General features: G+C 37.2%; 1 protein-coding gene across 1 annotated transcript in view; it reads left to right on the plus strand.

Moving 5' to 3' along the window:
* Window positions 1-24,787, plus strand: part of LOC129236395 (tubulin beta chain-like) — a 71,046-nt gene that overhangs the window by 40,550 nt on the left and 5,709 nt on the right. Inside the window, exons 3-4 of the mRNA XM_054870762.1 lie at window positions 8,887-9,054; window positions 15,946-16,210. Of these exons, the coding sequence (XP_054726737.1) occupies window positions 8,887-9,054; window positions 15,946-16,210 (433 nt within the window). The remainder of the gene's footprint in view (window positions 1-8,886; window positions 9,055-15,945; window positions 16,211-24,787) is intronic.

Consider the following 24,787-nt stretch of genomic DNA (forward strand, 5'->3'; position numbering starts at 1 on the left):
ATCTGGACAACGTTTATTTTCAACAATACGATGAGCCACCGAGATCTTGTGATTTTTTTCTTTGGGGTCACGTGAAAGACATGGTCTACGCCAACAGACCAGGGTCGATTCAAGACCTCAAAGATGGAACTCGTGAGGCTATTGAGGTCATAGGGCAGCCACTTTGCAATTCGGTTATGGAAAATTTCATGAAAAGGATATTGTCCTGTAAGCGTGGTCGTGGTGGTCATTTGCCTCAAGTTATTTTCCACTATTAACGGCATACCTTCCTTTTTATAAATAGATAAACATCCGATCATTTATATTAAAAGATAGCATTTCCTTATTAAATAACTCTATATACACACTCTGTGGTGTACGTCTTGATGTTGTTCCACAAATGGAGGAATGGCAGATATTTTTTCTGAGGAGATTTTTCATGGCAGAAGTACACTCGGAGGTTTGCCATTCTCTGCCGAGGGGCGACCGCTATTCGAAAACAATTTTTCATCATTTTGGTATTTCACGAAGATTCGATCGTACGTTCTCCGAATTTTTAATGGTGGTCACGCACCAACTTATTCGGCTACGGCGGCCGGAATCTTATTCGGTCTTAATCCTTTGTATCACAACATGTCCAATAATGCTGTATGAAGAAGCGACGTGACTAAATTAACTTTCATAAATTCAGATTTTTCATTACTGAACAAAAACTATGGAAAAACACACACACAAGCAGAAGATTTTTATATATTGAAATAAATTGTAGTAAATTTGATACCAAATATTTTTACAATGCGCCAAATTTCCTTTATCACAAACGTATACATACATACATACTCGTATAAGCATTTGTTCGAATACTCTCTTACGGGTAGAAGAATGCGTACGAATATCTATGTTGATAGACAATAATCAAATTAATAATGTTTTCCTACTGCTCAGCAAATACACATTGCCCAATTTGATGAAACGCACTAATTTGTAGAAACTTAATACTTGGAAATGCATTGTCTATATTTGTTTTTGTATATGGCTTTGTTTCAGTAAATGCAATTAATGTATTTTCTGATGGCAATAATATTTTAGAATACATAAATGGATACAGATAAATGTCATGTTAATTGACTGCTACTCTCAAAAGAAGATTTCAAGCATCCGAAATTTTCATAATAAGCGTACATAAGAGCCGTTCTATTTGAATTTCAAAATAAAAATTTCGGACCATGAGTGTTTATATACAATATATCAATTAAATCAGACGAATGCTGTTATCGAAAAAACAAATTACTCAAGTCATTTATTTTACCAATTGTAAGCAACCAAGATTGTTCTGTATATCAAAAGTTAATTGAAATGATTATTACGATCTTCATTGTTATTAGTATTCATGTATAAATACAAAAATTAAAGTTTGTTAATGAACAGTGATTTATTATATGTGCATAACTGTAGTGCAACTCTGAATTGAATGCCAACTTCAATAGTGTGTGTGTATGGCTGCGCTTGACTATACAAGGCCCAATTAGTATGATAACTGACTGCCGAAATTCAGGCAAGAGAGCTTCTCTATAATGACTGTTCCTGCTTTCGTTGCTTCATTTGTTCACTTTGTGTTATTATATACTAGGAAGTCTTGAAAATGACTGTCTTGATCAAATGTGATAGGTTTTGGTATGAAACTTATTGTAGCACAGATGCACATGCATGTGTAGATGTTAGTGTATTTCATTTGCAAGCAACGGTTCCTTTGCTAAGGAATTTATTTAATTACTAAACATAACCTTGGCTTAATCACAATATGGAACCTGTAGTGCGATTCACTAACACATTTTAACGACATTAACATTGTAGCCCTTAACCAAAATTTTAACGATTTTTTTATTCGGTAACCCACTTCATAACGAAATTCGATTAAACAAAATCGATATTTGGTTAACATGTTGATTATCGCGAACTAAACGACAACAATTTTGTTGTGGTTAAATTAAACGATAAAATAAGAATTAGTAGTTTGAATTAAAACTGTGAAATTATATTAACAAAAACTTATTAAAATACCGCGAATATGTCTTCCAAGTACAATATTTGGCTTATGACTTATCGCGTGGAGAGAAGATAGTGAGCCCTAAACATTGAACTGATGTTTGCTCTGTGATATGTACAATCCGTCCCATTTGGCTACAGCGTAGTTCCAATAACTATTCCGGTTAACTCCAGACTTTACCGAGGACCAAATTTCCACAGCTTGACAGTTATCTTCGAGGTTCCAGATAACAGCGATTTTGACTGAAAAACAGATAAATCTTGTAACCTTCAAGTTGGGTTATAGCTGCACTGCTTGTAGTTGAAGAATGGGGAATATCCATGAGCCAGTCGTCCATTAGCCGTAACAGATGCAATCAACCGCTCCATATTTTGCGCAAAAATGAGGTTTTCTATGACCCAAGTGGAGCGGATATTTTTGATTGGAAACGCTTAGCTGTGAGGCAGCTCCTTTTAAAAGCTGTCGAAGATATCCTAAAGCATTATATATATAATATATAAAGTAGTATAAGTAGTTTACTTACTTTGTGCTAATTGAATCCAAAAAACCCTCAAAATTTAATTTAACAGGTTGGCTAGTTTGTCCTTTTGTTATTCTTCCTCGCATTATTCGCTCATTTTCATATTTAATTTGACAAAGATATCACTCTCTATCAGTTGAAATAAAAAGAAGAAGACAGCTATTTAATGTTAATTAATATAAGTTGTTACATAGCAGAATCGTTAGTACAATCGACAAGTACTGTAGACATAAACTATAAACTATTGTCGCATCGTTAAAAGTTAGTGAGTCGCACAACTGAGCTCGGTTACAAAACGATTTTTGAAGTGAAACTTCTTAGGCGTCGATGGACGAGCGAGAATGGAGAGTAAAATTTCAAGGTCATGCAACGTTTTGGGCATTTTCGTTCCGCGGTAGAGAAAAGAGATATAACGTAGAGGAAAAGGAGAGGGAGAGCTATAACTTATATATATCTTAGATACACTTAAGGCTATTTTTCCTGAGTTTTTCCTTGTGGTTGCTAATTTCTAGTGAGAAATAACAGAACCTACTTTTTGGCGCTTGTTTGTTGGTGCAAACTTAAAGGAAATATATTTTTTGGTACCTACTGTTTGAGGCGTTTTTTGGCCCCAATTTTTTTGGCGTTTTTTTTTTTTTGGCGTTTTTTTTTTTTTGGTACCTACTTTTTGGCGCTTATTTCCGTTTCCTGGCTAGTGCTTGTGCGTACTATAAAGTGCTATCCATTCCGGCGTCGGATTTATTGGTATTGCATTGCGGTAATTTGTGCCGTTGCCATTCCGTTTTGGAACCATCTGTGTATATGTTGAAAGTGTGGCGCGTTGAAAGTTGTCCCTTCTGCCATCCATCCTTTTCTAGTACTATCTTAGGTTCCTTGTTGAAATTATTTTGAGGAATAACGTAGTCCGAGTTAGCGTTTAGACCTCTGCATATTCGGCTGTGGTCATAAGGCCTTTCAACTAAAGGGTCCGCCATATAACTTTACGGAATTAAAAATGCTATAAAAAAGAAATTACTCAATATTTTTCCAAACTGTTTTTTTATTTTGAAGTACAATCCTTCAGGTTAATGATGGAACACAACTTCATTCATATAGCTGCCTCGGCTAGCCATGCACCATCCCATACGATCGGTCCAATTTTTCAACACATTTTCGATTGTATGCGGCTGTATTTCAGCTATGACATCGCGTATGTTGGTCTTCAGTGCATCAATTGTTGCTGGTTTGTTGGCATAACACTGGTCTTTGACGGCACCCCAAAGATAATAATCCAACGGCGTCAAATCGCAGCTCCGAGGCGGCCAAACGATATCAGATATCATTCGGTGCTTTTCTTCTACCCATTGCCGTACGTAATTTTTGTACACATTCTGCAACATTACCATGATTTTCAAAGTAATGTCGCAATATTTCCCAGTGTTCTTTGAGCGTATACACAACCATTTTCGTTCAGCGGAAGAATAAAACTAATTTTCTGTCAAATCAGATGACAGCTAAGTGTTACCATTCTTCAAATAATACCTAGGTCAAATCCGTAACGATAGGTGGCGGGCCCTGTATGTGGTGCCGTGCAATAGCTTAAGTGCAGACTTCTTTGCAGAACTTTTTGCTACTAAGTCTATTGGGTAAAGGTCAAGTATCTTGTCCAGTGCTGCTATGGGAGTGGTGCGCATTGCACTCGTTATACACAGATCTGCAACTCTTTGTATCAGAATCATAAAAAGGAAGGAAAAGTAATTCAAGTTCAGCATGGACGGCTGAAGGTAGTAAACGAGAATCTTTCGAGCTTTTATCTAATGCTGGGAAGCACTTGGATATTTCTTCATCTTACAAAGCATTCTTCCTTCATCTTAAAAATAATTTTTGATCAGACTAATTCATATTTTGTGGTCTAAGTGGCATCATTGTCTCTATGTGCGTTTCGGTTGCCAAACCTAACCTGACCTAACCACGAATAAAAATATATTTTTTCTAAAAAAACAATATGAAACATTTGATTCGTAGATATAATTGCCTACTTTTACACGCAGAAAATAATTAAGCAGGCAGAAAAAGATCTGGGGAATATGGTGGCTGTGGCATCATTAGTGTGTTGTTTTTGGCCAAAAAGTCGCGCACAAGCAATGATGTGTGAGCAGGGGCGTTATTGTGATGCAAGAGCAAATTTTTGTTCTTACACAAGTCTGGGCGTTTCTGGCGGATTGCTTTGCGCAAATTGCGCATAACTTGCAAGTAATTTTTCTTATTGACCTCTTTACCCTGTGACAAGAACTCATGATGTACAACGCCTCTGCAATCGAAGAAAACGGTAAGCAAACCGTTTACATTCGACCGAACTTGGCGCGCTTTTTTCGGTTTTGGTTCGTGCGGTAGCTTCCATTGAGATGATTGAGCTTTGGTTTCCACGTTATAACCATAAACCCACGATTCGTCACCAGTTATGACCCTCTGAAGCAAATTTGGGTCGTCGCGGACAGAGTCCAACATCTCATTACCAATGTTCATGCGATGCTGCTTTTGGTCGAAATTGAGCCGTTTTGGTACGAATTTTACGACGACCCGCGCGACCCGTCTCATGTTCAAATCAATGGCACGAGCCAATCGATATGTCTAGGTCCTCAGCAAATTCTCTAACGGTTATTCGACGATTGACCAATACCATTTTTTTTCAATCCATCAATTTTTTCGTCTGTTGTTGAAGTGCTCGGGCGTCCGACACGCTTTTCGTCGTTCACATCTTCTCGGCCTTCTGAGAACATTTTGCACCACCGATAAACGTTGCTTTGGTCCAAAGTAGCTTCTCCGTATGACAAAGTCAACATTCGGAATGCATCCGCGCACTTCATTTCGTTTTTCACACAAAATTTGATACAGGTTCTTTGATTCATCTTTTTGAATAGGTAAAAATCGAAGATGAGCCGAAACACGTGCAAGCAAAGCAGCTGTCAACAATTAACTAAACATTCAAAATGGCCGAACTCGTCGGGTTGAGTGAGAGACATGAGTACCAAAATATCGCCACAAAAAAATCGAAATTCGAATATACGTAACCTGCGAAAATTCAAAGTTCGCGATAGTTTTTGAACACACCTCGTTTACGAAAAAACTGTAACCAACACAATACCAAATCAGCAGATGTAGTATTCAGAGAGCGCACATGCTTCATCTCTGCTCTACCTGCTTATTTCCACTTAGTGTACGTTGGCATACAGTGAAAATGCACACAAACATAATTTTGTTTAATGTTCTTTTTAATACCAAAATTTTAATAGTAATATGAAACAATTCACAAATGCAGCAGGGATGGTGGTGGTGGGTGTGTTGTCTGAGTGACACAGCACAGACTCGATTCGCACAAAAAATGCCAATTTGATAAACCACTTGTCGTCTGTTTTCTATTCTATAATTTCTCTCAAGTTAACCACTGAGAATTCCCTCAGCATTTTATGTCGTGGAGCACGCAAACTTGGGCACTCACACAGAGAGTAAAAAACTGTTTCTTTAGATTCTTCTTGCTTGCAGCTTCTACATCTATCGTTGTGCAACCACCCCATCTTCCTGCCCTGGCCTCCCAAAGACCAGTGGCCAGTTTTTGTTAACGTAATTCTGAATATGTCTGCTCGTGGCTTTCTTAACAACTTGTCCGTACTGGATTTGTTGAAATTGAGCCACGTTAGTTTAGTTATTTTGCCCATATCCGTCTTACTCCAACTGTCAACGTCCTGCTTCTGGAATAGTAAAAAAATCTACCTGTTTCGCACACCATGAGGACTGCCTATTTCGACCTCTTCGGATTCGTTATGCCCGAAGACCAATTCATCAGCTTTCTCATTTCTTTCTATGTTCCTATAGCCAGGTAACTAGATAAGAGTGAATTTTGTGGTACGCGCTAGAGCATTGAATTCTTTTTTGCTTTATCTGACAATTTTGGAATTTTTGGTTATAGGTGACTTTAAAGCTAAGATGGCTGCCTGACTATCTGAAAAAATACATACTTGCGATAGTTGGATGGATGGTTTCTAATTATCCTGTAACTATAGGGGCGCACAACAGAGCAATCTGGTCGCAATGCATAAAGGCCTTAGTCTAACCCATACAACCATTACCAAGCTTCACTCATCCCGAGAACTTCTGCTTGAAAGGTAGTATTCCAATTCCTCAGACGCAGGAATTTGGTAGGTGGAAGGTCTTTCGAATAGGCAACGGCGTCAACGCTGCAGCCCATCTTGGATCCATTAGCGTAAAGTCCAGCTGTATTCTCTTTGACTACTTAATTAAAATCCCATTTTTTTCGCGTGGGAAACTTTACCTTAAACGCTATTCTGAAGTCTAGGATGGCGGTGACAAAGTCTGATGAGTAAGCTTTTGGCTGTCTAAAGTAACTCTATGACCAACCATCCTAGCATTTCAAAAAACACCTTATTTTATTCTGAAGGCGATATTCGCTCCTGTTTGCAGTTGAAGTTAGTAGTTCGTTGTAAGTCTACTGGTAACAGGTAAAGCATAACATTAATGCCTCTGCTGGACACGATTTCATAGCTCCAGTTATTCCTGCGCAGGCTGCTTGTTGTACATATTTGTAAGCCGCCTAACGTTATATTGTGTGATTTTTGTTAGTTTGAAAATTAGTTTATTGATTTTTTAGCACACTTTTATATCGAAAAGACCTTTCGGGAGGGTTTAACCTCGAAAATCTCAGTAAACTTTGCACAAATCTGTGTTTGCAGGACTCAGTTATTAAGTCTGACTACCCCTGTCAGAGGTCCGAAAAATTTATGATTTTCAATAAATTTTTTTTTTTTGCTAGTCATTTGCTTTATTTTACTAAAATAGAAACATAGCATTGATACATCATGTTTCGACTTGACTTTAGCAAAACTTCAAAAAAAATTTATAATTGTACAAGTCATCACTGTTTGCGGTGATCATCACAAATCCTTGGAGATTCTTATTAAATCAATCGGTCAAGCGAAATTTAGTTTTATTTATAGATAATCTTGTGCCTTATCTAAGGCTTTTTTTCAAAATTAACAATACGGCGATCTCAGGAAATATTTTTCAGAAAAAACCGACAATTAATTGTTTAAAAAAGTCGAAATTTAAAAAAAAAATTCTTCGATCAGGCACCAGTTTTTTAAGTTTTTCAAGAGCAGTATAAAAAAGCAGTTCAAAAAACATAGTTTTGAGAAAAACGTATTTAAAGTTTTGCCACCGATTTATGTAGACTTATACGACTTACTTACACTGTGTCATCTATTTCTGGACCATACAATTAGTTCTTCAGCCCATGTAGCATTCTATCTTCTCGAGTGTTATCGTTAACGCGCCTATCTGCCACTTTCATACGTGCAGCATCCAGCTACTTGCTCTCGAACGCTCCGGAGCGCCCGAGCGCACTTTGTTAATTGTTGAATAATTCGGAAAAGTATTTTTCGGATTCACTTCAAGTTTTCACACAACATTTTTCAGATTTGTATATACTTTAAGAAAATTCAAAATTGCAAAATGCAAGAAAAAGTTTCCCTTAACATACATGTGTACATATATTATATTTGGGCACATTTTTTATAAGTTGCAGATAATAACCGCAAATTTATATGCTAAACCTTATTATAGGGAACCAAAAGTTTTCAATATCCTCATTAGATTCTACTATGCAGAAAATACGGCCATACACCTAACAGGAGTGTACGAGCCAATTATTATTAGTTTTTTTTATTCTACTATATAAACATTATTGTGTAAGTTTAAGTGTGAATTTCTTAAATTCAATAATATTTGACATTTACAGTTATATCAGTGCTTTAATATTTACCGAACTATTTATTTTACTAAACGATATCGCATTTATTTTCTTTCTTCTATGCCACTTGCTTGCCGCAACTTCGTACCGCAAACGCGCTATATGTGCATGCACGACACCTGCAACCTAAATCAATATGAAACAAAAAAAAAAAACAAAACATCGTCAATACGCTTGCTAACACTCGCTTTATTTACTCGCCTGTGGCCTGTTGCCTGTTGCACCACATAATACCTCAACGCCTGCTGCCTGACGAACCGGCCAACCTGTGCCACGGCTACAACTACTATGACTGCCGCTACTGCTGATGTGACTGTTGTGGCAACCACCAACCGCACTATGCACATATAACAACAAAAATAATGCGCAATGCTCGCTAACAACACCAACAACAATAACAACAAATCAACAAACTCCAACAATACGCTGCGATTCATTGCCTGACCATCTGTGGCACATCAAACCAACCGAAATGCTGCTTGCCTGCTTGTTGGCTGCTTGCTTGCAACATTGCACTCATTCATTGGTACTTTGCAGGTTTCCGATACCGTCGTGGAGCCATACAATGCCACATTGTCCATACATCAACTTGTCGAGAATACCGATGAGACATTCTGCATCGACAACGAGGCTTTGTACGACATCTGCTTCCGCACACTGAAGCTGACATCGCCCACCTATGGCGATTTAAATCATCTTGTATCCGTAAGTTGACCAATATACCAAGCAATACTAATGGATTTTCTCTTGTTTCCTCTCGATCTCTTTTCCGCTTTCCGCATTCCCCAATCTACACGCTTCCCATGCATATTGCAACCAACCACCAACGACGTCAATTGATGGCCCGGTTGCATGACTGGACGACAATGCCGATTGCATGGCATTTACCAATGTGTACCGCAATACACGCACACGCACACACACGCCCACTCACACACACCGTGCCTGTGCCGTTGTATAAATGAATATGTATTTACGTACACATTCTCGCATGTGTTTGCCTGTGGCCACACCCCCTTCCCCTGTGGCATAGGTATCTGAGGTAATTGTTGAGCCCTACAATGCCACACTGTCGGCACATCAATTGTGCGAGAACACCGACGAAACATTTTGCATCGATAATGAGGCATTGTATGACATTTGTTATCACAAGCTGCGTCTGCTGTGTCCCACCTATGAAGATTTGAATCATCTGGTGTCCGTAAGTAGAATTGGTTATGGTGTACATAATTGCGAGCGCAAAGCAAAATATCAAGAAAAATCGCTTGAAAATAGCAAAATTAATTGCTACTGCTGTTACTGCTGCAAAAAGCGATGCGTATTTACGTACTCGTGCGGCCCTCGCGGGTAAAAAAACAAAACAACACACGCTGGAGTGATTTAAGTGTGGTATTTAGGGAATACTTTTTTTTTTTTTTTTTGAATTTTAAAATTTCCCATTTTATCAATTAAAATGTTTCACTAATTTCCCCAGGTAATCGTAAATTTCCATAACTACTTACAAATTCAACATAATCCATGCATACATAAATACTCCCATACGTACACAAATTGGCCCTATTTGGCTGCTAGAACTGAATATTAGCATTTTTTCACGTGGCCTTGAGCAGCATCACCGAATTTTATGCAATTAAATTCGTGCGCCACCCATTCTAATAACGCGTGTGTGTAGGTACGTATTTTTTTCCTTCCCATTCCATTTCTGTTATTTTTTGTTTTGGAAATTTTATTTAATTTGCCAGTACTTTTAGTCAATTCTCCAAATAAATACGTACATGCATTTACTCACGTTTTTATGCAAATTTATTTCACAATTTTTTAATTGGTTTTAGGCGCTAGGGCTGTCATATTTTGACATTTGTTGACAGTTTTTTGGGAAATGCCTTACAATGTACTTTGTATGCATTTACAGTGAAGGACTTTAGTCTACATAACACATGGGCTGAAAAGTCCCGTGCACATTTTTTTTTTTTTTTCAAAATTAGCTTTTTCATCAACGTAGTTTCTATCAAGAACAACGCAATCAATGCAGCGCTGATCTAACATTTCAATACAACTTTTGTTGAACGAATTATCTTTTGCCTCAAAATAGGGCTCAGTTTCTAGCAAAATGTCTTACCGGTAAGCATTTTTTTTCTTAGATCTGCGAACAGACAGTAGTCGCTGGAAACTAAATCTAGCGTATACAGTGGATGTGGGAGCATTTCGAAGTTCAAGTCATATTAATTTGCCATTGTCTTGATTAACTTGTGGTACCCTGTCGCTTGTCCTGAACAACAAAAAATATTGAGCAAACGCGGCACCCACTTTAAGCAGAGCTTTCTTTCATGCATATAAAGCCAAAACGTCCTTTTGATATACCTATTTACGATGTCAGCTAACTCACGAAATTTCACTTTTCGATCATTCAAAACGATTTTTTGAATTTTTTTGATGTTTTCTGGTGTTACAGCCTCATTTGGGTGTCTACTGCGTTGTAAATCCGTGCATTATCGGTGTCTCTACGACCTCTTTTGAAGTCAGCAAAACATAGTTTTATTATTTTTTCTGATGCAGCAGAGTCCATATAATACTTTCTAAGCCATTGCTTCGCTTGAACGGTATTTATCCCCATCAAGAATTAAAACGCGAAATTCTTTTTGATCCATTCTTTTGAAAATAACAAAAGTAGCGTCACTCTTAGCAAAATAAAAATTTTAACAGCTGTCTCTTTAAAGTTAGTACTACCAGAAAAAGAGGTGATTGACATAAAACTAGTGCTATCTATGTGTTAGGGCCAGGACTTTTCATTCCATGTGTTACAGCAGCATATTTTTTATTTCCCCGAAGGTATACAATAATTGAAAAAACTGTTGATGTAGTTTTTTTTCGGAATTCATATTTATTCAGAAATTTCCAAAAATTAAAATATTTCACTTGCTTCATTACAATAAAATTAACAAAACAACAAAGAAGCGGTATGAAAAAAGTCTACATACAACCATCTGCTTTGGTTCACTCAAGCAAAGCAAACACAGGAAAAGTAGCTAAAAAGAGCCAATATTCGCAAATTTCAGTTGATAAATCATCGTTGCTGTTACACACATACCTGTACATACATGAGATAATTCGTATGAATTCATATGAAAATACAAAGCAAACCGGCCGCCCAAAGCAGCTGTCCAGAAGCAATTTAAGCTGCATTTTAAGAGAAATCGCCCAAAGTCCAAGAATTAGTGCTCCGAAATTAGTCCAACATATCATCGAGAATTCAGAACAAGTTTTCAACTAAGAATCATTAAGAGAATATCGGATATTTCAGCAAGACAGCACGTAAAATGCCTCTGATTTCAGAAAAAAACGGTCGCCTTCAGCTTGAGTTTTTACGGGCATATATTGGCAAGGGAACAGATTTCTGGTTTAAAGTTTTATTTACTAACGCATCTAAGTTCAACATATTTGGAAATGATATCCGGGCTAAAATCTAAAAAAGAAAAGAAATGCAGATATGCAAATAAAATATTTGATATATACTACCAAGCACGGAGATGGTAGCGTAATGGTTCGCGGTGCTGCATCTGGCTTTAAAAATATGACTTTTATAAAAGGTATTACGGCGGGCGCCGTAGCGAAATAGGTAGGTGCGTGACTACCATTTGGAATTCTGAGAGAACGTAGGTTTAAATCTCGGTGGAAAACCAAAATGCCGCTTAAAACTGTAGGTCCCTCCATTTGTGGAACAACATCAAGACGCATACCACATAAAAGGGCAGGTGCTTGGCCAAAATCCCAAAAAGAGTATACGCGCCAATTATATATATATATATATATTATGGACCGATATAAATATAAAGACATATTGGAACAACATTTGAGGCCATCAGTAGAATGCTTGCGTCTTAGGCATAAGTTGCGTTTTCCAGCAAGACAATGACCCTAAGCATACTGCGCTAATTGTCAAAGAATGATTCTTATCTTACACACCTAGACAACTAAATACACCTCCGCAGCGCCCAGATATAAATCCGATAGAACATATTTGCGAACTTTAGGAGAGAAAAATTCGACGAGGTTTAGTAACTGACGCAAAATCGCTACAGAAAGAGTTAAAGGAGGCATGGAACCAAATAGCGCTAGAAGAGCTTACCCAACTCGTTGGATGAATGCCACGACGCCTTTAAGCAGTGATTGATAAATATATTTGTTGTTTTTTTAAGCTAATTGAACTGTAGACTTGTGTGATACACCTTTTTTGTTGTTCTGTTAATTTTTTTGTAATAAAGCAAATGAAATGATTTAATTTTTGTAAATTTGTGAATAAATATGAATTCCAAAAAAAATGCATGAACAGTTTTTTTTTGAATTATTTTATACCTTCTGAGAAATAAGAAAATATGCTGCTGTATGTAGACTTAAGTCCTTCAATGTATCATAGTTATTACACATGCGTGTTGCTCATGCCATGGCGTATACGCAACATCAAATAGAATATGCCTTTAGCGAAGCTGAAGTTTATACAACAATTAGTTAGCCAGGCATAACCAAGTGTTCTTGAAGATGACTTCTAATGGAGGTTAAAATGTTGACAAATAAAAATAAGGAATAAACTAATATGTTGCTTTATTGTTAATTCGGCCTTGAGCTCAGAAATAAAAGTACGAAAACTAAGTAAACATTTGAAGCCACTGAAAAAGTTAAAAACAAAGAACAAAACTCTACTAAAGAATGGTTTCAGGCATAATTATAGCTTAAAGATATATAGCCGAGAGTGAACGCGCCAAGGAAAAGCTTCTGCCTGCAATTTGTTTATGACATAAGACTCTTGGGTGGCATTCTAGCTATTGTAAAAACAAATTAGGGGAACTTAGGCTCTCGTATACTAGTATTGTATATATAGAATTTTTGTAAAGGACGAAAACTCTGAGGCAATACATTCCACTGATCAATTATAGTTGTGTAACGACCAAATTATTTTGCCCACACATTTTATGACTTCCAGGTCCTTGTCACAAAGAAGCGCAAGGTTGATGAGGTGGCTTATATGATAGTACCACAAATATACCAGATACTAGAATCAGCGATAAATGAGCCTAAACTAAAAACTCTAATTATTCAAGAATTGTTTCGCAATTGTAGAGAAAAGTGTACGGATAGAATCCACTCGCAAAATTTTTCAAAATACTTTGGTCATAAATGAATCCTACAAAGCCCCTATTCAATAGAAAGAATACTTCCTTAACTATAGGCAAATTAGAATCCCCATGAGCAGATTTATGTAGCATTTGTCAGGTTGTGTACAGTACACGCCACGCGAGCGCTCCCAAATTGTTGAAATTTACATTCAACAAAAGAAGTCATTGTGAAAACTCAACGTGCGTATAAAAAATTAAATAATGTGAAAAGTGCGCCTTCTAAGAACACCATTAAACGTTTGTACGAAAGGTTACCAAGGTTTGTACGACCAAGGCGATCGGATGAGAATATTGCTCTTATACGGGCCAGCGTTGAGACGTCGCCAAGGACATCCCAAAATCGCCGTTCTCAGCAGTTGGGCATTGCTCGGACCACTTTACAACCAATTATCCGCATTGATTTGCATTAATTCCCGTATAAGGTTCAATTAACGCAAAGATTGTTGCCTGCGGACAAGCCTCGTCGAAAAAACACATGGGTCCGTCGAATATGGATCATCTGCAATTGCCGAGCGCTAACTAGATAAAGGAACTGAATAACCCGCTTGGTAGACGGTTATTAAGGGAACTTTGAGCCTCAGAATAGACTCATAAAAGTTATAAATCGGATGAAATTCAGACTAGATAGAAATAGTTTTGAGAGGAATAGGAACAAGTTTTAAGAACTTTCTACTTCAAAGCCTAATTGAGTACATAACAACAGCCATTGAGTGAATAAGCAACAGCCATTTAACGTAACTTTTACCATTCAATAATATTTTTAAAAATTATCTTTTTATCATTTGACCAGCTCGACATTTGGTCTCTTAAAAGTTTTCGTGCATTTTCCGAAAATACGGGACCGGTTCTGAGAGACTTTTCATGGCAAATTTAAGAATTTACGTTTCAAGATCTGTCATTACCTTTCCATTTATAGGGCAACATAAAAACGGTCACCACAATTTAAAAGAGAAACTAAGTCTAAATGCCTTTCTAGAATATACCAACAATAGCATATAAAAACCGATCAGGCATAAAATTTTAAACAAAGTAGTTATGGACTTCTCGAGCCAAAAACATCGATTTATTATATTTTACGCTCCGACAATAAATGCCGAAACTATGACGAAAAATTTAAAAAAAGGCGGCAATATGTTCGACCAAAAAATATCTTAATTGTCCTCGGATCAAAAAAAATTCCGTAGCGTGATTTCTAATGTTCTTTAATTTACTGGCATTAGAGTGGCACGTTAAATCGGTAGGAATTGAGATCCAGTGGGTACTTGAATGCTAGTGAGTACTATAATGAGGTACTTGAGGCCAATGAGCCTTTGAGCAAAAAAAGAAAACTCTACTCGAGACAAGTATATCGATATATCTTACTCTAAAATTCATTTGTATATATCGAAAAAATGACCAAAAATGTAAAAGGGCGACCTCTACGAAAAAAATTAAATTGTTTTTAGGAATTGCTTTGCAAAAACACTTCAGACTCGAGGGTGTACGACGAACTTTGTTTTCGATACGTTTTAGCGCACGCACTTTCTGATAGCCGAAACTTCTAAACAAAATGTCTTGAAATTACGTTCTGGTGTTGCTCAATTCCAAATTCATGTATCTCAACAAAATGTTTGGTTAATCTCTGATAAATTCACGCACTGTTATCCCACATGTTAGCCCTATACACTTCAGTTCTTATGCGCTTTGTCTCTTATCCGATATGAGGTACTCAAATATCCTAAGACTCTGCTAAATATCGACCAAAAAATTGTCTACTTAGAGGATGCAGTAGCTCCTTTACTTGTCGGAGTGTCCAAATAATAAAAAGTATATTATTTTATAGGCGCATACTTCTGAGTGCATTTTTACTATAGAAAATATTCGTCTTAAAACGACGATGGTTATTATACAGGCAGCCCTCTATAATAGGCTCTCCAGTTGGGGACCAAAATGTAGAATTGTATACTATATTCGCTTATACTATCGTAGCTTTTTTCAATTTATATTTAAAATATATTCTCTATACGAAAAGTACTTATCTTGAAACAGCCTTTTTCCCGCCACTAGCGACATCTTCATATCCCCCATCCCCTGTATAGCTATCACCACCATTGAATTTTTTTCCTTTTTTTGTGGTAGGAGGTTAATATAAAAATGTTAAAACCATCATCAAAGGCGCCGCTGCACCAGCGGTATGTGGAGCATTCTCCCACTAACGCTATCACGTTCCTCCTCCTCTGGCTTCTCTTCAGTTGTCGAATAAATCTTTCGCCTATGCACTATCTATTACTACCACTACTTCTAATACCCCACCATGTCGTATACGCAACCTGCGCCTAATCATGCCTGCAAAACGCTGACTAACCCAACATCTTCAATACCTTTGATTAATGTACGCTTTTCTTTCTCTTTGCATTTATTCTTCTGCAATCAATCACAACAATAGGTCACAATGTCCGGTGTAACAACTTGCCTGCGCTTCCCCGGCCAGCTGAATGCCGATCTACGCAAATTGGCAGTGAATATGGTGCCATTCCCGCGTTTGCACTTCTTTATGCCGGGCTTTGCCCCACTCACTGCCAAGGGATCGCAACAGTATCGTGCATTGACTGTCTCCGAATTGACTCAGCAAATGTTTGATGCCAAAAATATGATGACAGCTTGTGATCCACGCCACGGCCGCTATTTGACAGTAGCGTGCATTTTTAGAGGTAAGTAAAAATGAAAAAAAAAAACCAAAACAGGTTACGAAAGATACGAAGATTTGTGCCGGTCGAGTTTTTAGCGTTTTTAATTTATTTTTCGTAATAATTTTTAATTGGTATTTTACACAATAATTTTTTTTTTTTGTGATACATATTTCTGCATTCAGCAAATCCCTTACACTGACATTGGCTTATCCACGTGCCAGTTGTTAAAGTGACGCATTAATGCTACGCGTATTTAAGCAATTCATTCCGAATGATTAATTAGCGCGTTGCGTCTGACAGTCACTCTAGTCACGCTCGCCGCTGAATATTCGTGTAAAACTTTGTGCTGCGGCAACTCACCGGTTGCTAGAGGAATTTCGGTTGCTACTCGTTTGCTGATTAAATTGTGCTAAAACATCTTTAGGTACAATGCAAACGTTCCTTTTTTCTTTTTCGTGCTTCCAAACCACCCCTTTTCGGTGCGTTCAACTCATCAACTCATATTCACCTTTTCGGTACGTTCAACTCATCAACTCATATTCAGTTTTTTAAAATGAAAAATCTTTTTCATTATCTTTCAAGTCATATGCCTGCTACGCAAAACTTTTCGTTGGCATTCTCAATAAGTTCAAGTGTTTTAGTTGCGCTGCCAACAACTGATTAGCGTGTTTAGCTGAAGATTTTTCAAAGGCTCGCTGCTTTTTTTTTTTCTTTTTTTTTGGTGTTCATGTCTCGCTCAATTGATATTTATGGTGTGGGCCCCAACGCTTCTCTTGTGTATTTTAGCTGCTACGTTGAAAAAGTGTGTCTGATCTGCGGTTAGGCGAGTCCCTTTTAACACAAGAAAAAAAGTAGTAAGGAAAAAACACGTATCCATTCATTTTGCTTTTTTCCTTTGCTTACCCTTTTGCACTTTTCGGCCTATGACTTTTCAACACTTCACCACTTTTTGTGTTGTGGTTGATAGCAAATGCTACTCTAATGCGCAACAAAGTGTCGTTTGCCACAAAAGATAATACAAGCATAAAAACAATAAAATAAGAAGTTCGAATACAAAAAACTGGTGACAAAAGAGAAAAATAGTTTTTTAACAACAACGCATAAACACCTCGTTTATTTGTTCGGTTTTTTGACCTCTTTTTTATTTTTTTTATTTTTTTTCTCTTTTCTCAGTCCCGTGCGATGCCAAAAGTAGGCAATGTAATAATAATAAGACGAACGGAAACTTTGCCACTTTGTCATTCCATTTAGCACTTACTCTTCTTTGAGCAAACACAAACATACAATACGTAAACAGCGAGCGCGCAGTGGGTACAGTGAGTAGAAAAGCGTCTGTTTCCGCACTCACGTTCGAACGTTGACAGTCCAACAATACAGCTAAAAAGGCAAAGCCTACTTATGGGCGCCACTGAAAATGATTAATGAGTTTGAGAATTTTTAGCAAACTTACGCCTCGCCCACCCACGACTTCGCACTGCCATCCCTCAAAGGCTATCAGTTAGCGCCGCTGTAACATTTGAAATTTGTTGCCCCAAACGTATTTGTTTTTTTTTTTTCGTTAAGTTTGCTTTTTTTACCAATGAAATTCCAGTGTGGGTTACTGCTTAGTACACTAGCGTGCTATTGCCAAGCTAACAAGCGTATGCTTCGTATTCCATTAGGTCAAAGACTAATTCCGCAAATAAAAAAATAAGCAGTAGTGGAAATGAAATAATTAATAACAGGCTTTTAAAAAGGTGTTGCGCACGTACGTGGGGTAATATTTTGTATTCCATTTGTAAGTAAGTATACTTCTGTTTTTATTTTTCGTTTTTTGAGCTTGGCTAACCGTCGGATTAATGTGACAAAATTGTGTGTTTAAGGGGAAAACAAGCGAGTGAATTGGTGAAATTAATTGACATAGCACTACGTTGGATTTCCGTTCGTAGTTAAGGCGACGGCACGAAGTATTTTGCCAGATGGTATTTAGTGTAATCCATCTTAACTTGAGAAGTAGAAAAGGTGGCGAGCAAAGAATTATTATACCGTGAAATATTATGAAAATTAATAAATGAAATGTGGTTGCATGCACTTAGGCAGCTCTCGATCGGCTTAAGCTGCATTATGTCGCAAGATAATTGTGACGGACAAGAGGGACATAAGTTTCTAATACGTATATAAATGTACATTTATACGAGTGTATATATAAATAGATTTAGTACGTCCTGATGTTGTTCTACAAGTGAAAGGACCTATTTTATACCATATCTAAACGGCAGATGCTTTTTAATAAGAAACTCGAATGTTTGCCATTATCTGTCAAAGGGCAAGCATATATGTATATATATATTTATATATAATTGACGCGTACACCCTTTTTGGGTGTTTGGTCGAGTTCCTCCTCCTATTTGTGGTGTGCTTCTTGATGTTGTTCCACCAATAGAGGGACCTACAGTTTGAAACCGACTCCGAACGGCAAATATTTTTATGAGGAGCTTTTTCATGGCAGAAATACACTCGGAGGTTTGTCATTGTCTGCCGAGGGGCGACCGCTTTCAGAAAAATGTTTTTCTTAATTTTGGTGATTCACCGAGATTCGAACCTACGTTCTCTCTGTGAATTCCGAATGGTAGTCACGCACCAATCCATTCGGCTACGGCGAGCAAACGCTTTTAGCGAAAACTTTTGTTTGTCATTTAAGGTTTCATGCTCAAAGTGGATTTCGAAACCGCATCCTTCCAAATGGTAGCCACGCACCAACTTTACTTTTACTTCCTTTGCTCGCTCCATATTACAGTATGCCACATTTATTTGATGCTCTTACCACCAATTTCCAATTGAGAGAATTAAACCTCTCGGTTTTCATCAGAAGGTTTTCATTAAATATGCTCTGAGGACGCTAAAATTTTCAAAACCTATCGCTTCCTATGATTCCCGTTTGATTTTAAATAACTTAGAGTCTCAAGAAAGCAGAGTATCTATACTCTCGCTGTCTTTTGTTTTTAGTACAATTAAAGGGGAAATTGATTGTTCATCCCTATTAAGGAGCATTCACTTTCATAACCCAACAATCTCTCTACGCAACCATTTGACTTTTCGATGTCAAAGAATGAATTTTATAAATTTCTGAACTATTTTTGACGTGATAATATCTTATAATTCGATGTAGCCGGCTGCGCGCACCAAAAAATCCGTCATTATCGTGCTTATGCATCGTTGTCTTGCTCATGCGGCGTTATCTTGCTCATGCGGCTTTAACTTGCTTGAACTGCAAGCGAGAGCGCGGAACGAACGACAAAGAGGCACAATCGGCCCCCGCGTTCGGCAACGTTCGACATCTGGTTCTCTCTCACTTGAGTGAGCATATATATGTATGTATGTATATGCGTATATGTATATAAATTCACATATTTGTATTTGCATATGCCTTCTTCCTGTGTGCATGGTAATGAACCATTTCTCTGTTGAGAATAGGAAGACGATAGGAAAAGTAGGAAATGAAGAGTAGGGTGTTTCGAGTGTAATGGGTCTTGAAAAAGGCAAATCGATGATGTTGCTTCTTAGTGTTGTTGACTTATTAACGTCTGATGCACAATCGAAATTGAACATATCTTTCATGAATTTCATAAATTTTTCGTAATTTTTCACGTTTGCGTAAATGTAACTTAATCAATTCCATTACGATTCCATTTACCTCCTTCTCTTTATCCATACAAATTATCTGTCAAACAAATGAAATTAAAAGTTTCTTTTGAAAAATGTAACCATTCCATCAGTATTTTCTTATGACGTAGTCACGTTAAACTATCGTCAGTAAACCGACTTTACAGACAACCTCTTTTTTAAAATCATTTACTTAACCTTCTGTAGTAATTCAAGCTTATATTAGCCCCGGTTGGGGTCTCATAAAATATTACTAAGTAAATTAGCTTATTGCGAATTCCATTCTACCTTCCTACAATATCTTGGATAGCATCATATTTATCTGGTAGATTCCGCTCAGTTGCTCCGGAAAATACAATTTCCCGCTCATTTCAGATTTCGTGCTGTGTTGCCCAAGGTGGTAATCCCGGACCACTTCTCTTTATAATTTTTGTTAATAATATAAGTTTATGTTCTGAAGATCTAGAAATTTACTCCACCATATTGAATATTGAAGATTCAGTTTTGATGCAATCCGACTTATTCCTGCTGTGAGAAAAATCGTTTATATTTGAATGCTGGTAAATGCTTATAAAAGTTGGAAGATGAAAAAAGTTTAAACCTAATTTTTATTTTTTTCAGTCCAAAATGGATTTTGGATTTCAAAACTTTATTTACTTTTTTTTGACATAAATTAAAGTTAGAACTTGAAAAAAAGTGCAATCGTATTTTTATTTTTTCCAGTCAAAAATATAAGTGAAAGCTTAAAATTAATTTTTTTATTTAATTTTTTTTTTTTTTTTTTGTTAAAAATAAAGGTTGAAGCTGACTGTGGTTTTTTCTGTCAAAAATAAGAGTGAAAAATTAAACTTAATTCTGTTTTATTTTTTTTTTTTTTTGTAATTTTTTAAAATCTTGTCTTTATTTTTTCCAGTCAAAAATAAAAGTGAAATCTTAAATTAATTTTTTTTTAATTTCTTTTTTGTCAAACTGACTTTTGTTTTTTCAGTCAAAAATTGAAGTAAAAACCCAATTTTTTTGCGCCAAAAATAAAAGTTAAAATCTCACATATTTTTTTGGTTAAGAATAGAAACCAAAGTTTTACTCTTATTTCTTCTATCAAAAGTAAAAGTTAAAATTTCATTTGCGCTAGCCCAATCAAAAGAAAATGCGTAAAAACGATCAAAATTGGCTTAAAGGGAATTTTAACACTAAAGTAGTTTTTAATAGTTTGTTTACATGTATTTTTAATTCATAAACTATGAATAAAAAAAAGTAAAAAAAAACCTTTATTAATAAAGGATTAATATTCTTTGGTTAACAAGCACCTCCTTGTCACTCATCGGAGTCATTTGTTAACTTACACTCGGAAGTTTGCCATTGCCTGCCGAGGGGCGACCGCTATTAGGAAAATATTTTTCTTAATTTTGGTGTTTCACGGAGATTCGAACCTACGTTCTCTCTGTGAATTCCGAATGGTAGTCATGCACCAACCCATTCGGCTACGGCGGCCGTCTATTAACTAACTATGCTGTAATTAATAAAATACTTTCTCAGAAATGTCTATAAGCACAATAGCCGGTTTGCTCGCATAGCAAAAAGCATCAAAAAAATAAGCGCACGGAAGCGAGTTTGTTTATAGCCACTTGACATGTAAACAACTGCCTTAGATCTCTGCTTTCAAATATACAATCCTTCCAATAGAAGCTTGGCCGCCATAACTTAGAAACTAATTGACCCATTCGATTTTAAAAAACTGCATTGTTTGGGCTTAGAATATTTATTATAAAACGAAATATAGTCAATAAAATGCATAGTCACCACCTTTAGCTATAATGGTTGCACATCTTTGAGTCATACTTTGTGTTAATTGGTGCGCAAGTTGTGGAGGTTATCGCCTCCAAATCAACCGAATTTGCCTGTTTGACTGACCGTTTTGTTTTCATTCGAGTTTATGTTGAACTATTGCTCAAACATTTTCAGTAGGGTTGGCATCGGGTGACTGTGAAGACCAATCCAATATTTCAATCCCATTTTGCTTTTCCACTCTACACACCTTCAGCTTCGATGCTTGGGATCCTTGTCTTCTTGTAGAATCCAAGGTTAGCTAGTTCTTCCAAGCATCTTCGCAGCTGACGGTAAAAATGCTTTTTGGTAAACTTTATGCAGCAAAACTGCACCCAAATAAACGGCCAAATCCTTTTTCAAAGAAGCAGCCCCAAACATGAACCTCAACTGGATGTGTAACAGTGTTGAAGATGTCGCTTATCAGCAGTACACCAGCACCGACTATTCGCCCCAAAGAAAGACTCACCCGTGAATATTACATTTGGTCAATTCTGTTTTGAATTTGCCAAGTCCTTTTTCATTGTGTGATAATGAGAGCAATAAACGTCCTCGAGTCGTGTCTTTGGATACATTAGCACCACTTTTTCTAAAAACAGCTCCAGCTTCACGCAGCGATAAGTTCGGGTTTGTCACAACCAAATCAATGAACTTCTGAACTTGCTTTGGAGAGGTTTGTTTTGTTGGACGTCCTCCGGGTAAGTCCGCTGGGCTCCGGCAGTTGGCTGTTTGCCACTGAGTTTGCTAAATTAATCAAGCCTTTACTTGAAGCATCACGTAAACGTCGAGTATTGTAACGTGAACGAAATCTACCACAAGTAGTTGCCCTGAAATATGCCCCGATTGCGAACCCGCATGAATAATGAAGCTAACTCGGCCCCCTCCCCACTCGTGCACTCAGCGGTTATGCAGAAACTTTGAATATAAAACCTCAACTTTTGCCACTGAATACTTTACTGGCATTAAATTAGGACTCAAATCTATTCTTATTGACGTAAAAAACGATGCTTACTCTTATCCAACCATTTTAAATTATTAGAGCTTTCAACTCTTTTGGAAAGCGCCTCGAAACTCAGCTATTCCACTGAGATTATGTCGAAATCTGCCAAAGAAAACTTCGCTAGAAATTTTAGAAAAAAAATCAAAGCAGACAGACTATAAATGGTTTTTTATTTTATATCAAAAACTCTTAGGAATTTATTTCACAGTAGATGCATATAATATGTAAATATCAACACAACATGACTCTTAAGTTGTAGCACACGCCCACAGGTATGGTTAAAAGAGAGAAAAATAATTAATCAAAAATTGTGTAGAAAACATAAAAACGAAACATAAAAAACTTTGCTAGTTGACTTCAGAGATTTGAGCGACGCAAAGCGACAGTTTCTTTTACCAACGCTAGTAAAAATTTTACGAACGCTAAGACTCGCTGAGTTGCGCTTAGCCGAGCTGTGCTGAGCGAAGGCTGTTGGTTACAAACTGCAGACGAACGAAGGGGGAAGTGGTGGTGAGTTGTCAAAGGGAGGGGAGCACGCTGTCAAGTCAAAAAGCGAAAGCGTAGACAAATCGCACACTGTGCAACACATCAAATGTACTCCCAAAGGATATGCGGCCTCTGAAAGTAAACAAGTAAAATGTAATGAAGCGACAGGTGAGTGTTGTTTGTGCGTAACATTGCGGAAATGGGAAGAGAAACGGTGACATTAACGACAGTTTAACATTTCATATTTGGGGAATTAGGGATACTGCTGGTAGATAGTATTTTTTATATTTGATTTCCGCTGTCTTTGACATTTGCTTGGATTTTATTTTTGAAGCTTCGAAATCATTTTTACTCAGCCAATATGACTTCTGGGAGTGCATGGCGTGTATTATTAAGTACTAGTGAGTGCGTATGTATGTATGTGGTATGATATTCAGGTTTAATTCTTAGAATCAATCAGCCGCCTTAAATATTATGACGAAATTCAAACCAGTTGATGTTAAGACTGTTGTTGTTGAAGTGGTTGAGTATATCTCCTGAAATAATCCTAATTAGCGCGACCAGCACCGTTTTACTACCACTCTTCTCGTGTTATGATGTCTTTTTTTGTTTTTCTGTTTTGTTTTTTGCTTCTAAGTCAGATCCATTTTGTGGGATCCAAGTATAGCAGCAAATTCTTTATCTCGATGTCTAAGATCTCATTAATTTGCTGTAAGAAAGGCTTACCGAAACAGCGAAGTCATGCCCTAGCTAACTCTAGACATTCACATAAGTAGTAGAAAAGACTTTCCTTCACCCCTTCCGCTTGACAGCTTCTGCAGTTGGGATTGAGGTTGAATCTGGCTACATGATCCCCTCCCTTTCAATGGCATGTAGTGGTATGCCTGGTGCGAGAAATGTTTGGTCGAGAGCATCGTAACAGGTAATTCGTCCTTTGGATTTTGTACGACGGCCATGTGTTTTCTGTTGTAATACATGTAGTTAATTGCTTCCACCTTCTTTCGGCTAAAGCATGATAGTGTGAAGCAATGGACGCTTTTATTGTGTTCAGTGGGGTGGTGACTGCCACCGCCTCTGCTATGTCTAGGGTCGAACCTTTTTTTGCTAGCTCATCCGCTATCTCATTACCCCGTATGTTCCTATGATCGGGAATCCATATCGGAGTAATTTCACGCCAATGACTAAGCAATTCTAGTTCCTATCTACACTGTAAGATTAGTTTGGATGAAATGGAGTTGGAGTCTAAGGCCTTGATAGCTGCTTGGCTGTCTGAAAAGATAGCTACTCTTGCATCAACTTCCTTGTAGAGTTTTAGTGATTTGCATGTTTCTCTAAACGCTAATAGTTCTGCCTAGAATACGCTGCCATAGTCAGGAAGTCGAATTAACTGAGGTAGGTTGAGCGGCTCCGAATAGAAGCCAGCAGCTCCCACACCATAAATCATCTTAGAACCGTTTTTTTTTCTTGTTAAGCCTTTAGTCGATCCCCTGATTATATATTTAATATATGTATTTGGATAGAAATTTTGCTTCTGGTGAAAACTCTGTCGAAATTTGTCGATTTGACTCAGTGGTGTGTTTTTTTTTTTTTTTGTTGCTACATAAATATTGAACGCACACCACTAATTACAGGGGAAACTCGGTCAA

The sequence above is a fragment of the Anastrepha obliqua genome, chromosome 1 (assembly GCF_027943255.1).
Source record: "Anastrepha obliqua isolate idAnaObli1 chromosome 1, idAnaObli1_1.0, whole genome shotgun sequence".
Taxonomy (NCBI): Eukaryota; Metazoa; Arthropoda; class Insecta; order Diptera; family Tephritidae; genus Anastrepha; species Anastrepha obliqua.